Source organism: Sus scrofa, chromosome Y (genome assembly GCF_054392235.1).
Source record: "Sus scrofa isolate SSC_HxYL_T2T_F1_AM1 chromosome Y, Sscrofa_HxYL_maternal_Yorkshire_Landrace_v2.0, whole genome shotgun sequence".
NCBI lineage: Eukaryota > Metazoa > Chordata > Mammalia > Artiodactyla > Suidae > Sus > Sus scrofa.
In genome coordinates, this window is record NC_139402.1 from 2,506,910 (window position 1) to 2,531,500 (window position 24,591).

The 24,591-nt window shown below is 60.1% G+C and overlaps 2 protein-coding genes across 7 annotated transcripts in view; both read left to right on the top strand.

The window, feature by feature from the left end:
- The first annotated feature begins 263 nt into the window (after nucleotides 1–263).
- Nucleotides 264–9,071, top strand: LOC146394328 (A-kinase anchor protein 17A-like). 3 transcript variants are annotated; one of them, XR_014836234.1, is made up of 6 exons: nucleotides 264–434; nucleotides 1,746–2,523; nucleotides 3,388–3,536; nucleotides 5,938–6,178; nucleotides 6,754–6,823; nucleotides 7,208–7,270. XR_014836234.1 is itself a non-coding variant. In XM_085009108.1 (5 exons), exons 2-5 carry the CDS (start codon nucleotides 1,762–1,764, stop codon nucleotides 8,147–8,149), a joined length of 2,094 nt encoding a protein of 697 aa, XP_084865234.1. In that variant the 5' UTR covers nucleotides 264–434; nucleotides 1,746–1,761; the 3' UTR covers nucleotides 8,150–9,071. The 3 variants fall into 3 exon arrangements, 2 of the variants coding, with proteins under 2 accessions (XP_084865234.1, XP_084865235.1); XM_085009108.1 differs by lacking the exon at nucleotides 6,754–6,823 and having other exon boundaries at nucleotides 7,208–9,071; XM_085009109.1 differs by lacking the exon at nucleotides 7,208–7,270 and having other exon boundaries at nucleotides 6,754–6,973.
- Nucleotides 9,072–13,775: 4,704 nt separating this feature from the next.
- Nucleotides 13,776–24,591, top strand: part of LOC110258194 (acetylserotonin O-methyltransferase) — a 34,692-nt gene continuing 23,876 nt past the window's right edge. For 2 of the 4 annotated variants that reach the window (XR_014836132.1, XM_085009042.1), the window contains exon 1: nucleotides 20,222–20,423. Coding sequence is in view for 2 of the 4 variants with exons in the window: in XM_085009042.1 (XP_084865168.1) it covers nucleotides 20,355–20,423 (69 nt within the window). In the remaining 2 variants the exon portion in view is untranslated. Of the gene's footprint in view, nucleotides 14,116–20,221; nucleotides 20,424–24,591 lie in introns of those variants that run through there. The other 2 variants (XM_085009041.1, XM_021081387.2) reach the window with 2 other exon arrangements.

Consider the following 24,591-nt stretch of genomic DNA (forward strand, 5'->3'; position numbering starts at 1 on the left):
ACAATTGAGGCCCAAACACCCGGCCTCGGCCCTAAGCCGGACCGCTTCGCCTTCCGACCCCAAGGGAGACCTTCGCGGGACCAGAACTCAGGCAGCGAGGTGGGGGCAGGGCGGGCTTGCGCACGCGCAGTGCAAAGCCCGGGGTCGGCGAGGCCCGCTCACCGCGGCCCCGGAAGTCCCGCCTCTGTGGGCGGGGACAGGGCCGGGAGGAGAAACCCGAAGCCGCCGCGCGGCCGCATCCGCGGGCTCGGGCGCCGGAAGCGGAAATGCGTCACAGGGGCGGGCGGCGGCGGCAGCGGGTCGCGTCGGGGGCGCCTCCGGCGGACGGGGAAGGCGCCGCGCGGGGAGGCCGTGCCTGCCGGGGTCCTCGGGGACCCGCGGAGAGCTGGGGCCAGGGCGGCGGCGGCCTGGGACGCAGGCGGAGCCCCGCGCCGGTGAGCGCCGCCCGCAGCCGCCCCCTCCCGCGAGCCGGGCCGGGCGGGGGCGAGGGTCTCGGGGGCGGGGCCGGAGGCCGGTGTCTCGAGGGCCGGAGTCCGCTGGGGGTCTCGGGGAGGGCGCCCGGGGCCAGGGGACCCGGGGGTCGGGGGTGGGGAGCCTCATGAACGGCGACCCGGGGGCCGGAGTACCGAGGGCCGGAGTCTGCGGGCGACCCGGGGCTGGATTATTGAGGGCCCGGGTCTGAGGAGCCGGGGACGGGCTGCCGGGGGGACGGGGGACCGAGGGCCAAGGTCTGCGGGAGGCTCGCGGGCGAGGACACCGAGGCTGGGAGAGGAGCCAGAGGCGGCGGGGGGCGATGGGCGTTCTCGGGAAACCACGGGTACTCAGGGACTGGGGGCCGCGTCAGAGGGGGGGGCGACGTGCGGACGCTGGGGGCACCGAGGTTAATGGGGCTGTCGGGGGTGGGTGCCGTGGTGACAGGAGGCAGCGGGGGAGAGGGTCGCGGGGGCTGGGGGTGGAGGTAATGAGAACCGTACAGGGGGGCAGCGAGGGGCTGGGGGTCATGCTCAGGGCCCGGGGGCAGCCAGTGAGCAGCGTTCCCAGGAGGCAGCGGGGGTTGCCCCCTGTCCGGCCCTCCCTGTAGCCCTTGGGGTCTTGTGAGGCAGGGGACGCTCGTCTCAGGTTCCAGCCCTTCGCAGTGCCCCCGGCCCGGCCCCAGGTGGCTCTTCCTCCAGCTGCTCTTCCCCTCCCCTCCCCTCCCAGGGGGCCTCTGAGAGCTAACTGGTGGGCGGGCGGATGCCCAGGTGACCACCTGTGCTGTTTGGTTCCCGTGGGTCAGGCTCGCCACTGGTGCCTGGCTTTCTGGAAGGAGCCACTGGTCAGACCAGTTGGGCAGAGCCTGGGGAGGAAGGTGTGAGGGGGGGAGGGTGCAGGCGACTCCCACCCCCGGCCGGGCACAGCGAGGGCGCGTCTGCCCACAGTGGGGAGACTGAAGTCGATGGCTGTCGGCTGTTTTTCTCTAGTCTGAAACTTCCTTCCTGTTTCTTCTTCAGTGGAAACACAAGGCCACCCCCCGCCGCACAGCCTCCCAGATGCCTGTTCTGGGCCGTCCCTTCCCCAGCGGTGGAAGTGGTGGGTGGAGTTGGCCTGCCCCCCATACACCGAGGGCGGGGACCCCGCTGCGCAGCCCTTTGATTGAAAGCACCAACATCTCAGAGCCTGCGGCCTCACCGGCCAGCCTGGGGACCCTCGTCCCGGTGCCCAGCTCTGACCGCGCGCGCATGTGTGTGTGTGTGTGTGTGTTTCAGGCCCAAGGTCCCGGCTATGGCCGCGGCCACCATCGTCCACGACACGTCTGAGGCGGTGGAGCTGTGCCCAACCTACGGCCTGTACCTGAAGCCCATCACCAAGATGACCATCAGCGTGGCGCTGCCGCAGCTGAAGCAGCCGGGCAAGTCCATCTCCAACTGGGAGGTGATGGAGCGGCTGAAGGGCATGGTGCACAACCACCAGTTCTCCACGCTGCGCATCTCCAAGAGCACCATGGACTTCATCCGCTTCGAGGGCGAGGTGGAGAACAAGAGCCTGGTCAAGGCCTTCCTGGCCTGCCTGGACGGCAAGACCATCAAGCTCAGCGGCTTCTCCGACATCCTCAAGGTGCGCGCGGCCGAGTTCAAGATCGACTTCCCCACCCGCCACGACTGGGACTCCTTCTTCCGAGACGCCAAGGACATGAACGAGACGCTGCCCGGGGAGCGGCCCGACACCATCCACCTGGAGGGGCTGCCCTGCAAGTGGTTCGCGCTGAAGGAGTCGGGCTCCGAGAAGCCCAGCGAGGAGGTGCTGGTCAGGGTGTTCGAGCGCTTCGGGGAGATCCGCAACGTGGACATCCCCATGCTGGACCCCTACCGCGAGGAGATGACGGGCCGCAACTTCCACACCTTCAGCTTCGGGGGCCACCTGAACTTCGAGGCCTACGTGCAGTACCGCGAGTACGTGGGCTTCATCCAGGCCATGAGCGCCCTGCGCGGCATGAAGCTCATGTACAAGGGCGAGGACGGCAAGGCCGTGGCCTGCAACATCAAGGTGAGCCGCCCCGGGCCCGCGCGGCGGGGGGCGGGGGGGCGGTGTTGGAGCCCTGCGGCCGCCCGGGCCGTGGAGCCTCGGGCACCGACATTGAAAAGCGGCCCCCGGCTTTCTTTTATAAAACCCGTGCCTCGGAGTTCCCGTTGTGGCTCAGCGGGTTAAGGACCTGACTAGCACCGGGGGGCTTTGGGTTCGATCCCTGGCCACGCTCCGTGGGTTAAGGATCCGACATTGCCACGAGCTGCGGTGTGGGTCGCAGGTTCAGCTCAGATCCGGTGTCGCTGTGGTGTAGACCTGCAGTTGCGGCTCTGATGCCTCCCCTCGCTGGGAACTTCCACGTGCCGATGGTGTGGCCTGAAAAGAAAAGAAAACGATTCTGTGTTTCGAGAGAGTTGGGGAGCTGATTGTTCCACGGGGGCGAGGGGGTGACCGCTGCGCATGCTCGGAAAGGAGCCCCGGCCGGGCCGGCTGCACGGCCTGCCTCCCTCCCAGACGTCCCTTGAAACGAGACCCTGGCTTCTCTGACCATCAGCCAAGTGGGGACTGACTCGTGCTGGCTTTGCGACCACAGGGCAGCTGGCCTCGCAGGGGAGTGGGGGGTCTGGTGTGTGCGAGGCGGCAGGTGGCCGGGGGGCTGGTGGGCCCCCTCGCTTAGCTCTTTTCTCCTGCTGAAGGCCCTTGGCGTCCGAGTTCCCAGCCTGAGTCTGGGAGGAGCTCAGCTTGGGGCGTCAGGCCCACGCGCACCTTCACTCAGGTGTGTGCGGGGGGGCCCGGGAGCCCCCTCTCCGAAATGAGTCAGGGGGCATCCACCTCGTGTGCGGAAGGAGCCCTCCAGGTCATTCCACCCTGCGCCCTTCCCTACAGGTTTCTTTCGATTCCACCAAACACCTGAGCGATGCCTCCATCAAGAAGCGGCAGCTGGAGCGGCAGAAACTTCAGGAGCTGGAGCAGCAGCGGGAGGAGCAGAAGCGCCGGGAGAAGGAGGCGGAGGAGAGGCAGAGGGCCGAGGAGAGGTAGGCGCTGGCCGGGTGAGCCGGACCCCTCTGCGTGGGCGGCGGCCTCCGCCCGGTTGCCTGGCCCCGGCCTCCCTCCGAGCCGCCCAGGGCTGAGCAGGGCTCCTGCAGAGACTGGCAGAGCCTTGGCTGCTTTGCAGGGGTTGTGTTTGGGCCGAAGCTGCCGTCCCAAAGAGCAGTAGAGGCCCTGCGGCGCGGGCGGGCTCGAAGCAAGTGTCTTTCAGGGCCTTCGGGGGGACTGCGGTTCACAGGCAGCGTCAGGTCCCGTGTCTCCCTGGCCGGGCGGTGTATCTGGGTTGTAAACACGTCTGCCCAGCGAGACTCCCTGGGCTCCAGGAGATAAGGAACAGTCGTCCTTGTCCCGTCACGGCTGCTGTGCCCTGGGTGCTTCTTGGCGTGGGGGTGGGGGTGGGTGGGTGTCAAGGTGTCACGGGCAGGGCTTCTGTCTGGCCGATTTAGGACTTTTGTGGCCGATTCCTTCCCTATCAGCCTCTCCACTTACCTCTTGGCTGAGCCGACTTCACTCGCGGGGCTGTCAGCTTCCTGTTTGTTTTCCCTTCTCCCCGCCGGCAGGAACAGGTGCCGAGGTGTCCTTGCAGTTGGTGGGGAAACCCAGATCCAGGGTCAGGGTCCAGCCCGTGCTGCTGCTCCTGACGCAGCCGGTGGACGTCCCCAGGGGGTCGGCCTGCTGGCCGGGGAGGCTCCGGCCGGGGATCGGGAGCCCGCAGGGAGGCTGGCGTGGGGCCAGCCGAGGGTGTGCGTGCCGCGTGGCTGTCCTCCGGCGGTGGCGGCGGCGCTCACAGGGCTGTTTGCATCTCGACCTGGGCGAGGCTCAGGGACGTCCAGGCCCCCCAGCTCGGGTCCCCAACGGGCCTTGTCCTCGCGTCCCCAAGATGGCCCTTGATCGCAGGCCAGGAATCGCAGACGTTACCCCTCGGCGTTTCCGTCTCCTTCATCAGGGCGTCGTCGAGGTTCGGGTTGTGGCAGTTTGTGCTGTCGGCGTCGTGAGCCCGCCACACGCCCCACGGCGTTTCCAGAAGCAGCTCTGAGGTCCCGTTAAAGACACTTCCCTCGAGCTTGGTGGAGAAACGAGGGCAGGGAATTGGGCCGAGAGTGGTCTTTGAGGACAGAGGGTCAGATGGGTCCCCGAGGTGTGCTGAGGACACGGATTCACAGCTGGTGGCGTGGCCTCTGCTGCCGCCTGGGATGACACTGGCCGAGAGGTGGCAGGGCCGCGAGGCGGAGCCGGGCAGGCCTGGGGAGCCTCCGGGTCTGTCCTCTGTCACGGGTGAGGTGCTGGGTGTTCGGGCTCAGTCTGGATCCGCAGTCAGGCTCCTGGACTTGGCCTTTAGCCACAGTTTAGAGCCGTGGGCGCTCTGGGGCTCTTAGGGGACCCCTGGTGCCAGGGACCATCAGAGATGTGGCCTTCTGGCTGCTGTCACCCTCATTGCTTCCCACGTGAGCCTGGGCCGGCCTTTCCCTCTGTGTGGGGGCTTGGCTGGTTCCGGGGCTCCAGCACCCCTGGCAGCCGTGTGCCCCCATGGCCTCAGAGGGCTCCCCCAGGTGGCATCCTGCCCTGAGCAGCCGGGGGCTCTGCCCCTCCGCCCCCACCCCGCCCTGCAGGTTCCTGGAGAAGTCAAAAGCCCCAGCACTCGGGAGGCAGGCGTACAGTGTGACGCCCCTTGGTCTTCCACACCTTCCCTGGGGTCTCCAGCCATCCTGATGGCCTTCGATCCTCATCTGGGGGACCCCCCCCCCAGAAAGGATGGTAGGGTCCAAGCCGGTGTGTGTGGTGTGTAAGCGTGTGGCACAGTCATTGCCTGCAGGTAGTGCCCGTGGTGACCTCGCAGGGTGTCCCCAGGTGGTGTGAGCTGTCCTGCTGTCAGGACCGCTCCCCCTTCTTTAGGGACGGGCCCCAGCAAAGCGGGTCGGGTGTCTGTTACCGTGGTCTGCCTGTTCTACAGCATCCCGCGGCAGGGTCGTGCCATTGGCTCCGTGCTGGCAGAGCCTTCCTGTGGGCACGGTCCCCGGTGGGAACATCTGGGGCAGGGGCGCCCCCGCCCCTGAAACTCGTTTGTGTCCTCTGCAGCCACTCCACTGGGCGGCTGGGCTGTGTGGGGCAGGCAGCGTGTCCTGTGCAGGTGCGGCCCACCAGCGGGGGTGGGCCTTGTTCCAAGCTGCATTTTCCAATGTCTTGTACCCCCTCCCCATGGAGTCCGGGCTGGGCTCGCACTTAGCCAGACTCTGCCCCGCAAGGCGATGGCCCCCGCCCCGCCCCCATGCGCCTCTGCGCTCCTTAACGTCCTTGGACTTGGACGTGGGGGTGAGACGCTGCGACGTCGTCTTTCCCGCGGCGTCCCCGCCGGCTCCGCTGAGGCCCTGGTGCCTGCGTCCCGCACAGGAAGCAGAAGGAGCTGGAGGAGCAGGAGCGGGAGCGGAAGCGGGAGGAGAAGCTGCGCCGGCGTGAGCAGAAGCAGAGAGACCGCGAGCTGCGGCGCAGCCAGAAGAAGCTGGAGAAGCTGCAGGCCGAGGAGCAGCGGAAGCTGCAGGAGAAGATCCGGCTGGAGGAGCGCAAGCTGCTGCTGGCCCAGCGCAACCTGCAGTCCATCCGGCTCATCGCGGAGCTGCTGAGCCGCGCCAAGGTACCTCCTCGGCGCTCCTGCGGGGCTCCCACCCCCGCTGGCTGCTGCAGCACAGCCTGGAGGCGGGAGGGAGCGGCGCCGCGTCCGCGGACCTGAGACCCATGCAGCCTCCGCCCTCTCTTCCTGCATCTGCTGCGTCCTGCATGCTCTCAGTCTCTGCGAGCGGAAGGTCTCCTCCAGTCTCCGCTAGGAGGCTGGGAGGGGCGGGGCCCGCAGAGCGACGCCCTCCCCGGGGCTCCTCCCACTCCGGCTTCAGCTAGGGCTCCGCCAGGTACCCCCGCGGGAGAACAGGCTGAGCCTGGTCCAGGGGCCGCGGCCGCGCTAGCCCCGGGAGGCCAGGGCCTGGCCGCGCGCGCCTTTCCTCCACGGCCGCGAGCCGGGCAGGTCTCAGCGCTGCTGTGCGGACCACTCTCCTGGTTCCTCCCACCCGCTCCTCCCGAAGGCCCGAGCGGTAACTCCTGCGCGCCCGGCCGGGGGCGCGCGGACGGACCTGGCCCCGCACTCCTGGTGCTCAGGCCGGCCGCGTGCCCCGGGAGGTGGGCGCGGGACGACCCTAACCTGTTGTGTGATTCCAGTTGTGATCAGCCCCCGGGAAGGAGCGTGGCGGGCGCGCTGAGACATGCAGCAGCTCGTTCTTGTTTCATGGTGAATATTGAAGACCGGCCAGGCCGCGCCCCGCCGCCCCTGCAGGCCTGGGCCGCCTGCGTCCGCAGGGGATCTCAGCTCCCTTCCCGGCGACCTTGCCCCCGGCAGCAGGCCCCGTCTGCTGTCTGTGTGGCCTGCGGGGACTCGGCCCGTCTGAAAGGCCTGCCCCGTGGTGGCCGTTCGGCTCACTTTGCCAGGGGTTTCCTTGCGCTGAGGCTCGCGGGCCTCGGGTGTGGTCGCGGTGGGCGGCGGGCCTCCAGCCAGGCCGCCCCCAGGCCCTGTGGGTGCAGGGTGTGATCAGAGCCACAGTGACCTGCATTCCCCTTGCGGCGTGGGCGTCCCGGAGGGCTCAGAAGCCCCGCTCAGCGTCCCCTCTGTCTGTAGGCGCTGAAGCTGCAGCAGCAGGAGCAGAAGGCGGAGACGCAGCGGCTGCAGCAGCTGGAAGAACGGCGGCGGCTGCAGGAGGCAGAGCTGCGGCGCGTGGAGGAGGAGAAGGAGCGCGCCCTGGGGCTGCAGCGCAAGGAGCGGGAGCTGCGCCAGCGCCTGCTCAGCATCCTGCTGGGCAAGAAGGCCGACGACCCCCGCGGCCCCGACGAGCCGGGTGTCTCGCGCGCGGCCCTGCTGCAGCCCGTGCTGGCCATGCTGCACACGGTGTCGGCCGGCTGCGTGGGCGCAGGTGCCGCTGCACTGCAGCCCCCCGCCGGCCCAGCGCCCGGCGCCCCCAGGGAGACCCCGCCCCAGCCGGCGGCCGAAGGTGGCCCCCAGAACGTGAACGGGAGCGTCGTGGAGGAGGCCTTGGGCACGGAGAGCCAGCATCCTCGCCTGGCGGCCCCCGACGACGGCCCTCCCGAGAAGAGGTGCCCCGGCGTCCTGGCCTGCATCCCCGACAACAGCCAGCAGCCTCGGGCGGTGCCCGCCGCCTGCGACCAGAGCGCGCCCCGGAAGGACGTCCGCTCCGAGCAGGACAAGTGCAACCGCGAGCCCAGCGGCGGCCGGGGCCGGGCCAGCGCGGAGCGCAGCGGCGACGACCGGCAGGCGCGGGCCAGGAGCCGGACGCGGCGCGCCGCCAGCCGGGAGGACGGCCGGCCGCGGAAGGAGCGGCGGCCGCACAAGAAGCGCTCGCACCAGGACGGCAGCCCGCACCGGCGCAGCGCCAGCTCCGAGCGGGGCCGCTCGCGCAGGTCCCACAGCAGAGACCGGCACGGCCGGCGGGAGCGCAGCCGGGACCGCAGGGGCAGCTCCAGCCGAAAGCGCAGCCGCCACCGCCGCACCGAGAGGTCGCGCTCCGGGTCCCCCAGCCAGCACCGCAGCGCCTGGAACAGGTAATGCAGGGCGGGCCCAGGCCGCCGCCCTCCGGGAGGCCCGGGACCCAGGGAGCGGCGTCGAGCTGCTGCTGCTCTGCTCGTCCCCACCCAGCACACCCAGGGAGCCACCGGGCGACCGGCAGCGGCCAGGCTCCTTTCCTCCAGACCCGCCGCCGCCGCCGCGGTCAGAGGCGTCGACAGCCCCGAGCTTTAGTTTCCCTTAAAACTCCGATAGCTTTAACGTCGCCAGTCCTCGGAATCAGGAACGAGGCGCGGGCCGGCGCCGTGCGGACCGCAGACCCACCGGGCACGGCGGGCGGGCAGCGCAGAAAAGCCCGCGCCTCTGCGCTCGCCCCTGGTACCGACTTCCCGCGGCTGCGCTCACGGTCCCTCCATCACCGCGGCCGCGTGGGCCCGCGTGGGGGCCGCCTCCCCACACGGCACCCGAAGGAGGAAGCCCCGCCCAGGACGCCTGTTGGGGGTTGCCTTTCTCCCTTGTGTGTCACTTGAGCGGGCTGGGCACCAAGTTTGCTGGGAGCCGGAAGCGCTGTGGTGACCTCTGGGCCGGGAAGCCGCGAGTCCTGCAAGGCGGCAGCTCTGCCTCGCGGTCTGGTCAGGGGCGCGGGCGGGCGGGCGCGCGAGTGCTCCTTGCTGTCGGAGACGTTCACGTTTTCCACACCCGAGCGAGTCCGTGGAAAAGGAAGGTGGGGGCAGTTAGCTTTGGTTTCTAGTCCAGGTGAGCCTGTGTGGTTTTTTAAGAAGCTGTTTTGCTAAGTTATTTTTACTTGGAACGTTTCAAACAGATGTAAGGCTGCAAACTTGTTATCTTTTACAAGGTCTGCTTCTCCGGGTGAAGTTCACACTAGCTGTAAGGTCCACGTGGGGAGGACGCTGTTTATCCCAGCTTGCCTTTTTATGGTGAAATAAAGTCTTTTTTCCAATGAGCTGACGTTTCCCGTGCTTCTGTGGTTTCTGGGTGGTGTTTAAGTTCCCTGGGCTCTGTCATCAAGCTGGGCCTGATTTCCGGGTTGGAAATGGATGGAAATCTTTGCACACTGATTTCTAAAGCGACGTTTCTCATGCTGTGACTTTTGTAAAAACAGCCCCCTGGGAAGAGAGCCAGGGCCGTCGGCAACCACGGCCTGCGGTTTGTTTACAGAGAAAGAACATCTAACGGGTTCACAGAAGCCGTCTTTAAAGCTGGTGCCATTTCAAAAGAGTAGTCACGAGTTCCGGCTGTGGCACAAGCGGATCGGGGGCACCTGTAGTGCCAGGACACGGGTTCGACCCCCGGCCCGGCACAGTGGGTTAAGGATCTGGTGTTGGTACAGCTGCCGCGTAGGTCACAGCTCCCGCTGGGAAGTGATCCCGACCTGGGAACTCTATGCTGCGGGCAGCCATAGAAGGAAAAAAAAAAAAAGGGAATTGAAAAGGTTCCCTTCCCACCTTGAGCCGAGGCAGCAGGTCAGTGTGGGACCGGGGCTGTGGTGAGCCCACCTCCCGTCTGTGTTTGAGTCAAACCCGGGTCTGAGCACCTGCAGAGGGGGGGCACATCCGGTGGGCACAACGGACTCTGTTCCCCTTCTGTGCACTGGGGTTTGTCTCCTAGGTCACCCGCTGAGCTGTGGGTGCAGGGCGAGATCGGATGCCCCGTGGTTGGAGAGGTCCCGAGAGGCCTCCTTGGGGCCCCCTGCAGGGAGCCGCCGAACCTGTTTGGCTCCATCAGCAGCTCTGAGAACGTCCAGGGCTCGAGCGTCGCTCTGGGTGTCTGGGCTGTGGACGAGACGCCCCCCAAGCCTGGGGATCTCAAAGGAGCAAATGCAGGCCTGAGGACAAAGCCCGGGGGGGGGGGGGTGGAGGACAGGTCTGAAGTCGGGAGGTCAGCGTGTGCACGGGATTCAGGAAGCCGAATTGTAATCACGCCCCGCGTGGTCCTACGCAGTCCACCTCTCAGACCGCACAGCTAGGGGCAGAAGGCAAGAGGGGGCTGTCTGCCGAACCAGCGGGGGCTGCACCTACCGAGCTGTCCGTTTCTGAGAGGGGGTGGCATCGAGAGCTCCCGTGGTAGCGGCAGGTGCATCTCCTTGAGGTCCCTCCCTCCTGCCTGTGGTGGTTGCTGCTGTGCAAGGTGCCTGCAGGGGAAGGACGGTCATGGCTCCCGGGAGAAGGGACGCCTTCGGTCCTCAGCTGTGCCCTTCCTTTTCTTTTAAGTGTACCGTTGAGGTACAGGGTTGTGCCAACATCTGCCGTCCAGCGAAATGACCCAGGCACACGCATACATACCTTCCCTTTTTGATCTTCCACCCGGGTCTATCCCAGGAGGCTGCAGCGAGGTCCCTGTGCTGGACGGCAGGACCTCATGGCTTAGCCATCCTCAAGGTCAGAGTTTGACGACGCCTTTCGTGACCTGGACCATTTTTTCCTTGTCCTGAAGTCTGTTCGGGGTAAACGGGGAGGAAGGGACTGGATGGAAAGAGGCGTGGGTGATGTGTATGTGCCTCCTTAGACACACACACCCAGTGTCTGAGCGTGTCGGGGAGAGAGAGGGTTTTGGCACAGTTACGCCCTGTCGGCAGGCTAGGCTCTGCAGAGGAGAGGACAACAGTGCTTTCCTGTAACGGGACAGACTTTTAGAGGCCACGCCATTAACACTGAGGATTCAGGGGGTCCCCACTGTGGCTCAGAGGTAACAAGCCCAAGTCGTATATCCATGAGGATGTGGGTTCAAGCACTGGCTTCACTCAGTGGGTTAGGGATCTGGTATCTCCATGGCTGTGGTGTAGGCTGGCAGCTGCAGCTCCAAGTCGACCCCTGCCCCAGGGACTTCCATATGCTGCAGCTGTCGCCATAAAAAAAAAAAAAAATTAAAGATACGAAAGAATGAGGATTTGGGAACCTGGGTTTGAACTGTTTCTCCGAACCCCTCCATCCGTGAGGCCGAGGCACGGACTCGAGTGGCGTCTTTGGACACATTGTCTCAGGCTTAAGACACTTCTCTCTGTCACTGAGGGTTACGGCATCCGGGACCCACATGCCCTGGTTCGGCTTCCACCAACCGCAGCCCGAGTACCCTGTGTATTATCCATGCATGTGGAAACAGGAGCCGGGCTGCAGGACTTGAACATACGTGCTTTTTTTTTTGGCTCCATGCTTAGCATGAGGAAGTTCCCAGGCCAGCGATCAAACCCATGCCACTGCAGCCACCTGAGCCACAACAGCAACAACGCCAGGTCCTTAACCCACTGAGCCACCGGGGAACGCCAACAATGCTTTTTTTTTCTTTCTTTTTTGGCTTTTCAGGGCCGCAGCCGTGGCATATGCAGGGTCTCGGGCTAGGGCTTGCATTGGAGCTGTCGCTGCCGGCCTGCGCCACAGCCACAGCAACGCAGGATCCGAGCCACACCGGCGACCACCACAGCTCCCGGCAACGCCAGGTCCTTCACCCACTGTGTGAGGCCGGGGATGGAACCTGCCTCCTCATGGATACAACTCGGGTTCGTTAGGGGAACTCCTCCAGCAGGATCGTGAAACCAGATAAATGAGCCGCTGTGCCCCCGCAGGTGGAACCTCCTCCTAGGAGCCAGCTGGACGGAGGGTTCGCAGGCGCAAAGACGGCGGAGGTGAGGAGGGTGGTCCAGTCTCCCGGCTCCACGCCCACCCCGCCCTCCTGACGGCGGCTCACCTCCTGTCGTCTCCCAGGGTCCTGAGTGCAGGTGCCTGGGTGCCAGGGCCCACGACAGCCCCGGTCAAGTCCCAAGCCCCAGACTGGGCAAAGCTCCCCCGCCACCCCCAGGCCCTCAGGTCTGGAGACCGTCTCCAGCGGCCGGAACCGTGACCCAATGGGAGTGGTTTTCACGACGGGTGGGACCTGACACACTGGGGGCGTGCACGCGCAGATCTGCGCACCAGCAGCGGCTCCTGGAACCTCGGTGCCAAGGGGCGATGGTGCTTTCATTTTCTTCGATCCTCTTGTTTTCTCGAAGGGTCGTGGCAGGAAGTAGCAGGCAGGAGCGGAGTCGCAGATGTTAGGGATTAGCTGTGGGTCTTCGTTCTGATGAAACGGGCTTGTATTCAAGGGCCCGGGAGTGAGGGAAGCATTTTGTTTCTATTCTTTTTAGGGCCACACCTGCAGCACATGGAGGTTCCCAGGCTAGGGGATGAAATCGATCCCACAGCAACGTGGGGTCGGAGCCACGCCCGCGACCTACACCACAGCTCACAGCGACGCCGGATCCTTCACCCACTGAGCGAGGCCAGGGATGGGACCCACATCCTCATGGATGCCGGTCAGGTGCTTAACCCTCTGAGCCACCGTGGGAACTCGCAGTCACTCAATTCACATGTTCCTCTTTCCACGTGACGGGGATCATAATCTCACTTTCGGGAAATAAAAACTACCCCCGTTTTATCATGGTTCCCGCCGGAGGAGGCCTGGGGCAGCTGCTGTGGGACTCAGTGGAGCAGCTTCTCAAATATGAAACGTAGAACCAGCTTGGGGCCCAGACGGCCCCTCCTACTGGACACCAGCGGAAATGGATACGATTGGCCAAGAGAGGTGTGCACGGGAACATTCAAGAGTCTTGTCTACCGGGACCATGAAGGGCACCAGCCCAACTGTCCATGGATGGACGGGTGGTTGTTAGATGGACAGTGGATGGTGGGTGGGTGGGTGGGGGGATGGATGGAGGTTGGATGGATGGATGATGGGTGGACAGATGGGTGGGTGGGTGGGTAGATACACAGAATAGGATCCATCCACACGGCGGAGTATTATGCAGCCATGAAAAGGAGTGAAGCTCTGACATAGGCTGCCACATGGATGGACCTTGAACCCACGATGCTCAGGGAGAGAAGCCAGACCAGGAGGACACAGAGTGTGGGACTCCATAGATACGAAACATCCAGAACAGGCAAACCTCCAGACAGAAGGCAGCTGAGTGGCACCAGAGGCCGGGGGCAGGGGTGGGGGGCTGGGGCTGATGGTTCATGGGGACAGGGTCTTCTTTACGGGCTCAGAATGTTCGATAGACCTAACAGCTACACAAGACTGTAAATGCCCTAATAGCTTCGGAGTTGTTTGCCCGAAATGCTTAAAAGGGGCATTTTATCTCATGTGCATTTCGCCCAAAGGAAGACCTGAGATGTGTGTGATTTCTCCTTCCCTGGGAGCTTAGGGGGCACTTGGGTGTAGCCCCATTGTTGAACCAAACCCAGGTCAGCTCGCCCGCCCGCAGCGAAGCCTGTGGAGAATGAAAGGGCTTCATTGCAGGCGCCAACGAGTAAGGCGTCTAGGAAGCAGGTGTTTAAGAGACCAAACTCCCGGAGGGTTTCAGCAAAGCATCCTCGAAGGCAGATGAGGGAGGGGCGGCCTGGGTGCCAAAGGAGCTTGTGCACCGATCTCTGATTGGCTGGGGGTGGGCTCACGGGGCGGGGTCACAGGGGTTAATTCCATCCATCCTTAGGCTCCTGGAGTCCTGGGGGCTGCGGAGCTCAAGTCATTCAACCAGTAATTCATTTCTCCCACGTGGTGGTGCTTTGAGCGTTTGAAAAACAACTCGGGACCCGGGCATCAGGTTCTGTTATCCGCCTGTTTCAGGGAGGCGCTGCCGCCGACGCCGGGGTAGGGGTGGGACCGGAAGGCCCCTTGGGGTCTTGTAGGTTACCCGTCCCTGCAGCTGGGTCTCTGCAAAGCTTGCAAAGGCTGCTTTGGTTCCTGGGCGAGAGCGGGCGGCAGTTCCCCAGCGTCCCCTGGGCCGCGGGGAGGAGCAGAGGAAGGCGTGGCCCCCGCCCGCCCATCTGCCCTGCTTCGTCCAAGCCCAGGCTCACAGCCGGGGGCGGGGGGCTCCCCCCTGCTCCCCCCCTTCCCTACACCAGCTCAGGGTCTTCCGACCCTTAGAATTCCCACCCCCACGCCCCGCAGCGAGAAGCAGACTTACCTGCTGCAAGGAACAGGCGCCATCCACCACCAACCCCAACTCACCATAACTGGTAAGAAAGCTGTGTGGGTTTCCTGGGCAGCCCGAATAAATGACCCTAATCCCCCCCCCCCCATCCTGGGGACCAGACGTCTGAGGTCAAAGGGTCCCAGGGCCACGCTCCCTCCAGAGGCTCCAGGGCAGGGTCCTTCCTGCCTCTGCCAGCTTCTGGGGGCTCCAGATGGCCCTGGGCTGGTGGCCGCCTCCCTCCCGTCTCTGCCTCTGTCTTCCCGTGGCTTCTTCTCTGTGTCTGTGTGTCCTCTTGTGTCTCTCAGGAGGACACTGTCCCTGGATGGAGGCCCCCCTCATCCAGGAGGACCTCCTCTCAGATCCCTCACTTCCTCACACCTGCAAAGACCCTATTTCCTAATGACTTCTCATTCTGAAGTTCCAGGAAATTTAAGGTGACACTATTCAACCCAGTGCAACATCTCAGTTTCAGAGCTGTTAACTTTTTTTTTTAATGTTCATTTTGGAATTGATGCAGCCGTTTCTCACCTAACGTCTGAATTGTGTTGAATCAGTGATTTTCCACCTTCCTTCCATGTCACTCACCCCAGGAGTGGTTTTTTTTTGTTTGTTTGTCTTCTGGCCACAGCCTCGGCATATGGACTAGAGACTGAATCCAAGCCGCAACTGTAAGCTTGGCTGCAGCTGCAGCAACACTGGATTCTTTAACCCACTGTGCAGGGCTGGGGCTTGAACCCACACCTCCCCAGCGACCTGGGCTGCTACAGTCCGATTCTTAACCCACTGCACCTCAGCGGGAACTCCAGGGAGTGTTTAAAAAGCCTGAAGCCCGACTTCCTTCCTCGGGGGTGGGGTGGGGGGGTCTTCCAGAGGGCCCCTCCCCCAGCTGGCGCCCACGTTCAATCAATCAAGGTTGAGGATTTTGCCAAGGAGAGGATCTCATCCTTTCAGGAGTTTCCATCGTGGCTCAGCCGTTAATGAACCCGACTGGTATCCACGCGGACGAGGATCCCATCCCTGGCCTCGCTCGGCGGGTTGAGGATCCTGCGTGGCTGTGGCTGCGGTGTAGTCCGGCAGCTGCAGCTCTGATTTGACCCCTAGCTTGGGAACCTCCCTATGCCGCAGGTGTGGCCCTAAAGAAAAAGAAAAACAGAAGAAAAGGAGCTTGGCCTTCTCTTTTTCCTTCAATCCCAGCTCGGGTCCTGAGGTCAGCGGCGTGTGGCCCTTCCTTAACCCTTTGCACACGTGTCCTTGGGGTGATGCACAGGTGCACCTTGGGGTGTCCTAGTGCCTAGAGCAGGAACCGTGTGGACCTATTTGTATTTATGTGTTTCTTTTTATGGCCACACCTGTGGCATATGGAGGTTCCCAGGTCGAATCGGAGCTGCAGCTGCCAACCTACACCACAGCCCCAGCCACACCAGATCCAAGCCACATCTGCGACCTACACCACAGCTCATGGCAATGCCAGATCCTTAACCCACTGAGGAGGGCCAGGGATCGAACCTGCATCCTCACCGATACTAGTCAGGTTCTTAACCCAGTGAGCTGCAATGGGAACCCCTGGATTTTTTTTTTAATTTAAGAATTTTTTTTCTTTTTAGGGCCACACCTGTGGCATATGGAGGTACCCAGGCGAGGCAAGGGGTCGAATCGGAGCTACAGCTGCTGTCCTACCCCACAGTCACAGCAACATGGGATCTGAGCTGCATCTGCGACCTACACCACAGCTCAAGGCAACACCGGATCCTTAACCCACTGAGGGAGGCCAGGGGTTGAACCTGCATCCTCATGGATCCTAGTTGGGTTCATTAACCGCTGAGCCGCAAAGGGAACCCCAGCTTTCAGAAGTTTATTGGGGGCGAGTTGCCTTACGGTGCTGTGTTAGTTTCCAGGGGCAGCGAGGTGGCTCAGTTCTAGGCAGACTCGTATCCGTTGCTTTTCAGGTGCGTTCCGCCAATAGGTTCTCACACAGCATCGAGTGGCGTTCCCTGGGCTGTACGGTGGGTCCTTGTTACCCACCCCGTGTGCATAGAGTCGTGTGCACGTGTCGGTCCCCAGCTCCCAGGGCATCCTTCTCCTCCCCTTGGGAACCGTATGGTTGGTGTCAAAAATCTTTGCGTCTGTTTTGTGAACAAGCTCCCTGTGTCGGTTTTTCCTTGTTGTTTTTTGTGGGGGTTTTTATTAACTCTTTATTATAATTCATTTACTGCGCTGTGTCCACTTGTCCATACAGCCGTGGTCCAGTCATACATATATACGTGCATTCTTTTTCTCACGTTACCCTCCATCCTGAAAGGCTTCATCTTCGGAGACCTTACACGGTTGTGCTTACGTTGATGTTACAGATGTTTTTTTTTTTTTGGTCTGTTCTAGGGCTGCACCCGTGGCATGCGGAGGTTCCCAGGCTAGGGGTCGAGTCAGAGCTACAGCTGCCAGCCGACACCACAGCCACACAACGCCAGATCCCAGCTGTGTCTGCGACCTACACCACCGCTCATGGCAATGCCGGATCCTTCACCCGCTGAGCGAGGCCAGGGATCGATCCTACAACCTCATGGTTCCTCGTCGGATTCGTTAAGCATGGAGCCACGACAGGAACGCCTGATGTTAGAGATTTTTTTTAAACACGAAGGGTTGTTTGTAAGGAACACAGCCAACACTGTTTCCCAGCCCCTGGAACTTGGAGGCAGGGGGGAGCAGTTGGGGTCCCGCTGTCTCCCTGTATGTGTGGTGGGCGTGGGGGCTCCGGGAGGCAGAGGTGGGGGATGCCAGGGACAGCTGGCCGTGCGTCTGCGTCCAGCCTGGCGTGGCTCTGCCAAGCCTGCTTTCTTGCTTTGCTTCTCCCTGGGTTTCCATGCCTGGGCGGGAGCTGCCTTACTACGCGTCCCCAGCTGGCCCTTTGCCCATGGCATGTATTTCACAAAAATCCAAGGTTTCAGGTCCCCTGGCATCGGGCAAGTCTGTTGGCGGCGTTTCTCCAGCCGCGTTTGCTCCTGTCATGTCTCTGTGTCACATTTGGGTGATTCTCACTAGAGTTGAAGCTTTTGAATTGTTATTATATTGGTTATGGTCTGGGTGATTTTTGCTGTTCCTGCTACAATTTGTGGACGCCTCAGAGGATGGCGAGCATTGCTTTAGGGAGCAAGTGTTTGCTTTTCTCCCCCCTTTTAAAAGGGTGAAGTAGAGTTGATTTGCAATGTTCTGTTAATTTCTGCTGTCCGGTCAAGTGATTCAGGTTATGTATTCATGTATATAATGCATACATATGTAGATAGATATATGCACACAATGCATACATATGTAGATAGATATATGCACACAGTGCATACATGTGCAGATAGATATATGCACACAATGCATACATATGTAGGTAGATATATGCACACAATGCATACATGTGTAGATATATGCACACAATGCATACATGTGTAGATATATGCACACAATGTTTAAATATTTAGATATATGCATATAATATATACATATGTATATATCATATATGCCTACATATAATGTATACACATGTACACACACATAATGTATACATGTCTGTAGACACGTAATATAGACGTATCTCTATAGGTATAGGTATATATAAAATCTGAAATAGTATGTAGGCTCTATGTACATAGACTGTGAAGAAGAGTACATACGCTTTTTCAGATTCTTTTCTGGTAGGGTCTCTCCCAGGAGACTGCGTGGAGTCCCCTGTGCTGCACAGTAGGACCTGACCGTCTATCCAGCCTCTACCTATTAGTCTGCATCAGCGAACGCCAAGCTCCCATTCCCTCCCTCCCTCCCGCCGCCGCCTTGGCAACCCGCGGTCTGTTCTCCAGTGATAAAGTGTTTCCTGAAGCTCCGTGCACTGTTGCTTTGAGACATAGTGCTGCTGCACCCTTAATAGACTATAGTCTCGTATACACATAACTGGGAAAGCAGATAATTTGTGTCACTCCCTGCGTGGCACGTGAGGCTTTAAGGGGGAGGCCAGGAGCCAAACTCACAATCTCTACTCAAGTGCTTTTTTTCTTTAAAAACAGCCTTGGAGTTCCCGCTGTGGGTCGGGGGGTTAAGACCCTGACCTTGTGTCTGGGAAGATGTGGGTTCGATCCCTGGTCTCGCTCCGTGGGCTAAGTATCCAGCATTGCTGTCAGCTGTGGTGTAGGGTGAACATGTAGCTCAGGCCCGCGCTGCTGTGGCTGTGGTGTAGTCGGCAGCTGCAGCTCTGATTCGACCCCTAGCCTGGGAACTTCCATGTGCTGCAGGTGCAGCCCAACTAAGGAAACAACAGAATGGAATGGAAAGGACTGGACTAGACTAGACAGCGCAGCCTTCCTGGGGAGGCAGTGCATGTATGAGGCAGGGAACCTGTGATAGGTCTCTGTATTCTCCCTTTAAATTTTGCTGCGAGCCTAAGGCTATTCTTAACAAAGTCTTAAAGAGAAACAATCCCCATGCCGTGATTTCCACCCTCTGGACGAGCACACTGGGTGGTCTTTCTTATATGTGCAGAGTTGTGCCACTATCACTACCATCCAGTTTGAGAACACGTTTGCCCGAATAGAAGTCCCCAGGCCAGGGCTCGAACCCACAGCCCAGCAGTGGCAACACTGGATCCTTAACCCACTGAGCCACCAGGGAGCTCCCAGGCTTGGTTTTTAAAGAGGTCTCTTTGATGGACGTTCTTTTCTGGCCGAGAACGCCCTCCGGTCTGAATGCCACTTTCCTTCCCCTGGCGGGAAGTGGGACTGTCATGGCCAGGACACTGTCCCAGGGGACGGCTGTGCATGGCAGGTGGCTCCGGGCTGTCACGGCCCCAGTTCCTTTCTTCTTCGGCAGGAGTGAGCCCAGCACTCACCTGGGTTTCTCAGGTCCAGTCTCTGCAGGTGTCCTGGTCCTTCTGAACCCAGTCTCATGGCTGAGCTCATCGCCTTAATGAAGATCCCGCCTGCAGGTCCCAGAGCTGCCGCAGGAATCAGGCCAGGCTGGTAGCGGTTTAATCGGTTTAATCAAGTCCCCCTGCTCGATGGCCAGTCACTGTGTCCTTTGCTGGTCCCGCCCAAGGGTCCCCCATCACCTTGCCCTTCAGGCTCTGCCCGTCGTCCTCGCGGGCACCTCTCTGGGTGTCTCCCCCTCCCCTCACCTGCCCGACTGCAAAGCTGGGCAAGAAGCTTTCACTTGGATCTTCCCTGTCACCCCTGAGCAAGCAGGTGTCCCCAGAAATGGGGCACAGACAAGCCTGGCCAGCTGATGGGGACGTCCTGCCTGCCGGAGCCCAGGCCGGGGGAAGCTGAGAGGCCACCGCGGTGGGAAGCGGCAGCCCCACCTGGGCCCCGAGCATCTACAGCTGAGTGTCCATCAGGGCTAGAAATCGGCGCATCTTCTCTGCGGGTCTGGGCCACGGCAGGACCCCGGCTCGGGCACTTGTCCCTATCAGCAGGCTGCCCACGGTCCACGGGCGATCGAAATGAGAGCAGCAGAAATAAAAGATCACGCTGGTGTAGTGCGTTGAATACGGTACCCGCAAACCTGCCTGTGCGTGCATACCCAGACCCCAGGAATGGGAGCTCCTTTGGACAAAGGGTCTTTGCAGAGGTGATGAAGGGAAGGGTCTGAGAGGGGGTCCTCCTGGATGAGGGGGCCCTCCATCCAGGGACAGTGTCCTCCCAAGAGACAGAAGAGGAGACCCAGACATACAGGAGAAGCCACGGGAAGACAGAGGCAGAGAAGGAGGGAGGCGGCCACCAGCCCAGGGCAGAGGCAGGCAGGACCCTGCCCTGGAGCCTCTGGAGGGAGCGTAGCCCTGGGACCCCTTGACCTCAGATGTCGGGTCCCCAGGACGGGGATGGGGGTGGATGTGGGATAATTCGGGGTACTCTCCTGGCAGTGGTGCTCTCCTGCGGCCGCCCCGGTACAGGAACACGCCCCCTCCCTCCCCACCTGAAAAGCTCGGTGTCGGCTAATCCATCACGTGGGTCACCCTTGCTAGTGATGGGTGTGCATGTTGCTGGGGGATCAGCCCTACCGCTGATGGTGTCGGGGGCGGGGGCTACTTGAGGGCTGTGCACACAGGAAGGAGCAGAAACCCAGGTCCCCCCCCACCATAAACGTTCTCATCCCCTTAATCCGGCTGATGGGATTTTCCAGAGTGATTCATCTTGGCTCCCTCCTGGGTCTTCAGCAAAGAGCTTCTGGCCATCCCCCCAGTTCCCGCACACACGGTGATCCCCGAGGCCAGGACCGCTGGGGTCCCCCGAGCTGGGCCAGCCCACAGGGAAAATGGGTTCCCCGCATGATCAGGCCTACCGTCTCCTGAAGGAATATTCCAACGGCTTCATGGTCTCCCAGGTAGGGGGCTGAGGGGGGCAGGATGTTCACGGGTTTGGGTCCCATTGTGGGGACCTTGGAAGATGGATGAGGGGCAGGTGCTGAGTGGGGATAGGGTCTCCTCTGGGCAGGGGGCGGGGTGAGAGGTTCTGGACCCGTGGGCAGGTCTGCGGGCAGAAGCTTGGCTGCTGGGGGCCAGGGCCGTTCTGCAGATCTGTGGACACCCTGGACCCCGTTTTAGAAGGATGCTCATGAAAGTGCGGCCTCAGAGAGAGAAGGTTGTCGAGGAGACCACAGTCGTTGAAGTCCAGGTATGGACAGCGGGAAAGCACTGGGGCTAGAGGACTCCGGGGGTTCGATGCTACACCCTCAAAGCAAGGGGGTGCACCTACAATCAAGGGAGTCCCCGTTGTGGCTCAGCAGGTTAAGAACTCGACTGGTATCCTTGAGGTTGTGGGTTCGATCCCTGGCCTCACTCCGTGGGTTAAGGATCCGGCGTGGCCATGAGCTGTGGTGTAGGTTGCAGATGCAGCTCAGACCTGGTGTGGCTGTGGCCATGATGGAGACCGGCAGGTGTAGCTCTGACTCGATTCCTCACCTGAGAACCTCCATATGCCGGGGGTGCAGCTCTAAAAAGACAAACAGAGAAAACAAATGGAGGCAGGTTTGGAAGGTCTGTCAGAGGTGCATCAGTGGAGCAGATCCGTTCTTGTGCCTGAATAAGTATTAAGGCAGTGAGACCACACACAGAACAGGGCACAGTCTGTGCCCTTCCTTTCACAGGACGCGGCCAGAAGGAGCCCGTCCACAGATGGGAGGTGGGGGCGGAGGGGTCGTGGGGCTGCGGAGGGGAGGGGGCGTGACGGCTCATAGGGGCGGGGCCTCCTGTGGGGCGGGCGGGGGTGGGGGTGGGATGAGAATGTTCTGGAGCCAGAGAGAAGTGGTGGTTTTCTCACGCTGCGCCTCTTCCGAAAACCCCTGAATCATTGAGTCTCACGGGGTTAAGGTGACGGTTGTGAGGCTTGAGTTTTGCTTCGGTTCAGAAGCAGCCCTGAGTTAGAGCTGGATCTCGGCGAGCTGCGTCCACGCAGGGCGGGGGCCGGAGCCGGGTGAGGTCTGTGGCTGCTCGCGCACCTGCCGGGTGGGGACCCCGTCCGTCGTCTCACTGGGGTTCAGATGCTGGACCTCGCGGTGCGCACAGGTGTTCGGAGGCCGGTGGAGCAAGGCTTGCTCGCTGGAGGCTGAGGCTGGGCGGCTCTTAAAGGACTGGGTTCCTGAAGGCTGTGCCAGCTGAGCTGCCACGTGGAGAAGACCCGGCCTCCCCGCGTCTTGGGAGGAAAGTCCCTTTGGTACATGGGATTTCAGGCCATTTACTGTCACCAGGTACAGAAGGAGAGCAGATGCCAAGTTCCCAAAATAGAACTCAGTGCCACCTGAATAGGGCATCAGTTCATACTGTCTCCATCCAGCCAGAGTGATGCCAACTTCAGTATGATGAGTCAGGGAGCTCCCTGGCGGCACAGGGGGTTAAGGACCCAGCGTGGTCATGGCTGTGGCACGGGTTCGATCCCTGGCCCAGGAACGTCCGCCTGCCATGGGTGAGCCAGGAAAAAAAAAGTTAACACAACCTTGATACAAAAGCTATTGCTGTCTTGATAGGGTAAAACTTAATATAACCTTAACAGGAGGAGTTAACAGCTCCATAGAAAAAGAGTGATGATGGATTTGATGAAATAAGCGTGAGTACAACCTCCGTACAAAAGCGACGCTTCTGTTATTAGGCTAGAACTTAATGCAACCTTAATGGAAGAAGAGAGTGAATAAAAAACCTCATCAGAACAGCGGTTGCCGCAGAGCGTAAACGTTAATACAACCGAAAACGAATGGGAGTTGAGACTCTTCCTAGAAGAACGAGCAACGGCAACTGCCATGTCCTCGCCGCACGTGCTCCCTCAAAACACCAGAGCCAGCACCGGCTCAGAGGGTGCAACTTAACGCAAGCCTCACAGCGTGAGTCTTAACAACATCTTCATGCGGCAAAGAGGATGGCAAGCTTACTCTAATGAGAGTTAACACAACCTCAGCACGAAAGCAAACACGATCCTGGCAGAATAAAATGTGCCACAACCTCAGTCGAAGGAGAGCGGCGATAAAATGCCAATAGCACAGGATTGGATTCAACCTTCCGAGCGTAAAAGGCAACACAGCCTTAAAGGAACGCACGTTCCCGGGATCTTATGAGCATAGAGCGAAAAACAAGCGTCCCAGCGTGAGGGGTAACGTCTCCAAAGGGTAAGAGGAAGGATGAGGTTATGCTCTGAGAGTGCACACGCTCAAGACAAAAGCTGGCACCGTCTGAGCATAAAACTTAATGTGACCTGATCGGACAAGAGTTCACAAAATCCCCGTGGAACAGGAGTGAATCCAACGTTCAGAACATAAAACTTAATAGCACCTTATAGAATAAGGGTTTGTTAAAACCTTCACGCACCAAGAGTGAATGCAGCCTTCACTCAGGTCCTCAGCCCTCCTCCCAGCGCAAGGCATCCTGCAGATGTCACCAACCCGGGCTCAGCACACCGTTGGCAGAAGAACAACGAATCCTGTCCTAGGGAGTGCCCGTCGTGGTTCAGCGGTCACAAACCCGACTAGTATCCATGAGGATGTGGGTTTGATTCCTGGCCTTGATCAGTGGGTTAAGGATCTGGCGTTGCCAGGAACGGTGGTGTAGATTGCAGATGTGGCTCGGATCTGGCATGGTTGTGACTGTGGCGTAGGCTGGCAGGTGCAGCTTTGTTTTAACCCCTAGCCTGGGAACTTCCATATGCTGCAGGTGTGGCCCTAAAAAGAAAAAAAATTGAATACATCTTCATAGAAGACCACTGAATACAACTTTCTAGAACAAGAGTTAATGCAATCTTCATAATGTAAAAACCAATACAGCCTTAATGGAATGAGCGTTGATAACATCTTAATAGAACAGGAATGATGACAAGCTTAATAGAATCAGAGTTCATACGACCTCAATACGAAAGCTAATACCCCATCTCAATAGGATAAAACTGAACACAACTTTAATAGGAGAGAGTTAATAAAATCCCAGTGGAACAAGCGTTAATTCAATGTTCAGATAATAAAACTTAATGCAACCTTAAAAGAAGGTTAATGAACTCTTCCTAAGAATAAAACTAAATACAAGTTTCATAGCATGAGGGGTAACAGTGCCGTGGAATGAGAGTAATTACAGCTTTATAGAATAAGGGTTCATACAAGCTCCATGCAAAAGCTAACACCGTCTTAAGAGGATAAAACTTAATACAACCCTAAGAGGGCAGGCGTTAATCCAACACTCAGAGGATAAAACTTAACACGACCTTATAGAATGGGCTTCGGAAAACCTTCACACTCCTGCTCAACCTTCGTCACAGGGTAAGATTGCCTGCAACCATCACGACCTCATTCGCAGAATAAGACCTATTCTGGGAACCAGCGTGGGAACGTCCATATGCCACAGGTGCGGCCCTAAGAAGACAAGCTCCCTAGAACGAGAGTAATTGCAAGTTTATATAATAAGGGTTAATACAACCTCAGTACCCAGGCTCACTCTGTCTTAATAGGATAAAGCTTAATACAACCCGAATAGGACCAGAGTTAATGCAAGCGTGATCACATCTCCCCAGACCCAAAGTAAGGACATCTTTCATTCAACAGACGTGCCTGCCAGAGCTGACGCCGTCGTAATGGGATTCAGCTTAATGCGACCTGCATACATGACGACTTTGTGCAACCTGCACAGACTAACAACCGACAGGACCTCCCAAAGAGCTGGTGCAGTCTCGAATTTTTAGTTTTATGGAGGTAGAGTCGGTGTACAAGGCTGTGATCTTGTCTGCTGTACCGCAAAGGGATTCCGTGACCCGTGTCCACACAGCCTGTCTCATTCAGAATCTTTTCCTGCACAGCGAGCACAGAATACTGGGTAGAGTTCCCTGGGCTAGACAGCAGGTCCCTGATGGCCAGTCATTCCATGGATTTCAACGTGCATGTGCCCATCCCACACCCCCAGCCTATCCCCCCAGCAGCCTTAAAAGAAGGCTCATGAACTCTTCCTAGAATAAAACGAAATACAAGCTTCACAGCATGAGGGGTAAGAGCGCCGTGGAATGAGCATAGGGAACTGAGGGTTTTT

What these genes read in the sequence shown, in the direction of transcription:
- LOC146394328 (XM_085009108.1), top strand. Translation starts at nt 1,762, where the DNA reads ATGGCCGCGGCCACCATCGTCCACGACACGTCTGAGGCGGTGGAGCTG. An exon ending in AGGCAGAGGGCCGAGGAGAG is followed by an intron (nt 3,537 to 5,937) that starts GTAGGCGCTGGC and finishes CGTCCCGCACAG; the next exon opens with GAAGCAGAAGGAGCTGGAGG. An exon ending in AGCTGCTGAGCCGCGCCAAG is followed by an intron (nt 6,179 to 7,207) that starts GTACCTCCTCGG and finishes CTCTGTCTGTAG; the next exon opens with GCGCTGAAGCTGCAGCAGCA.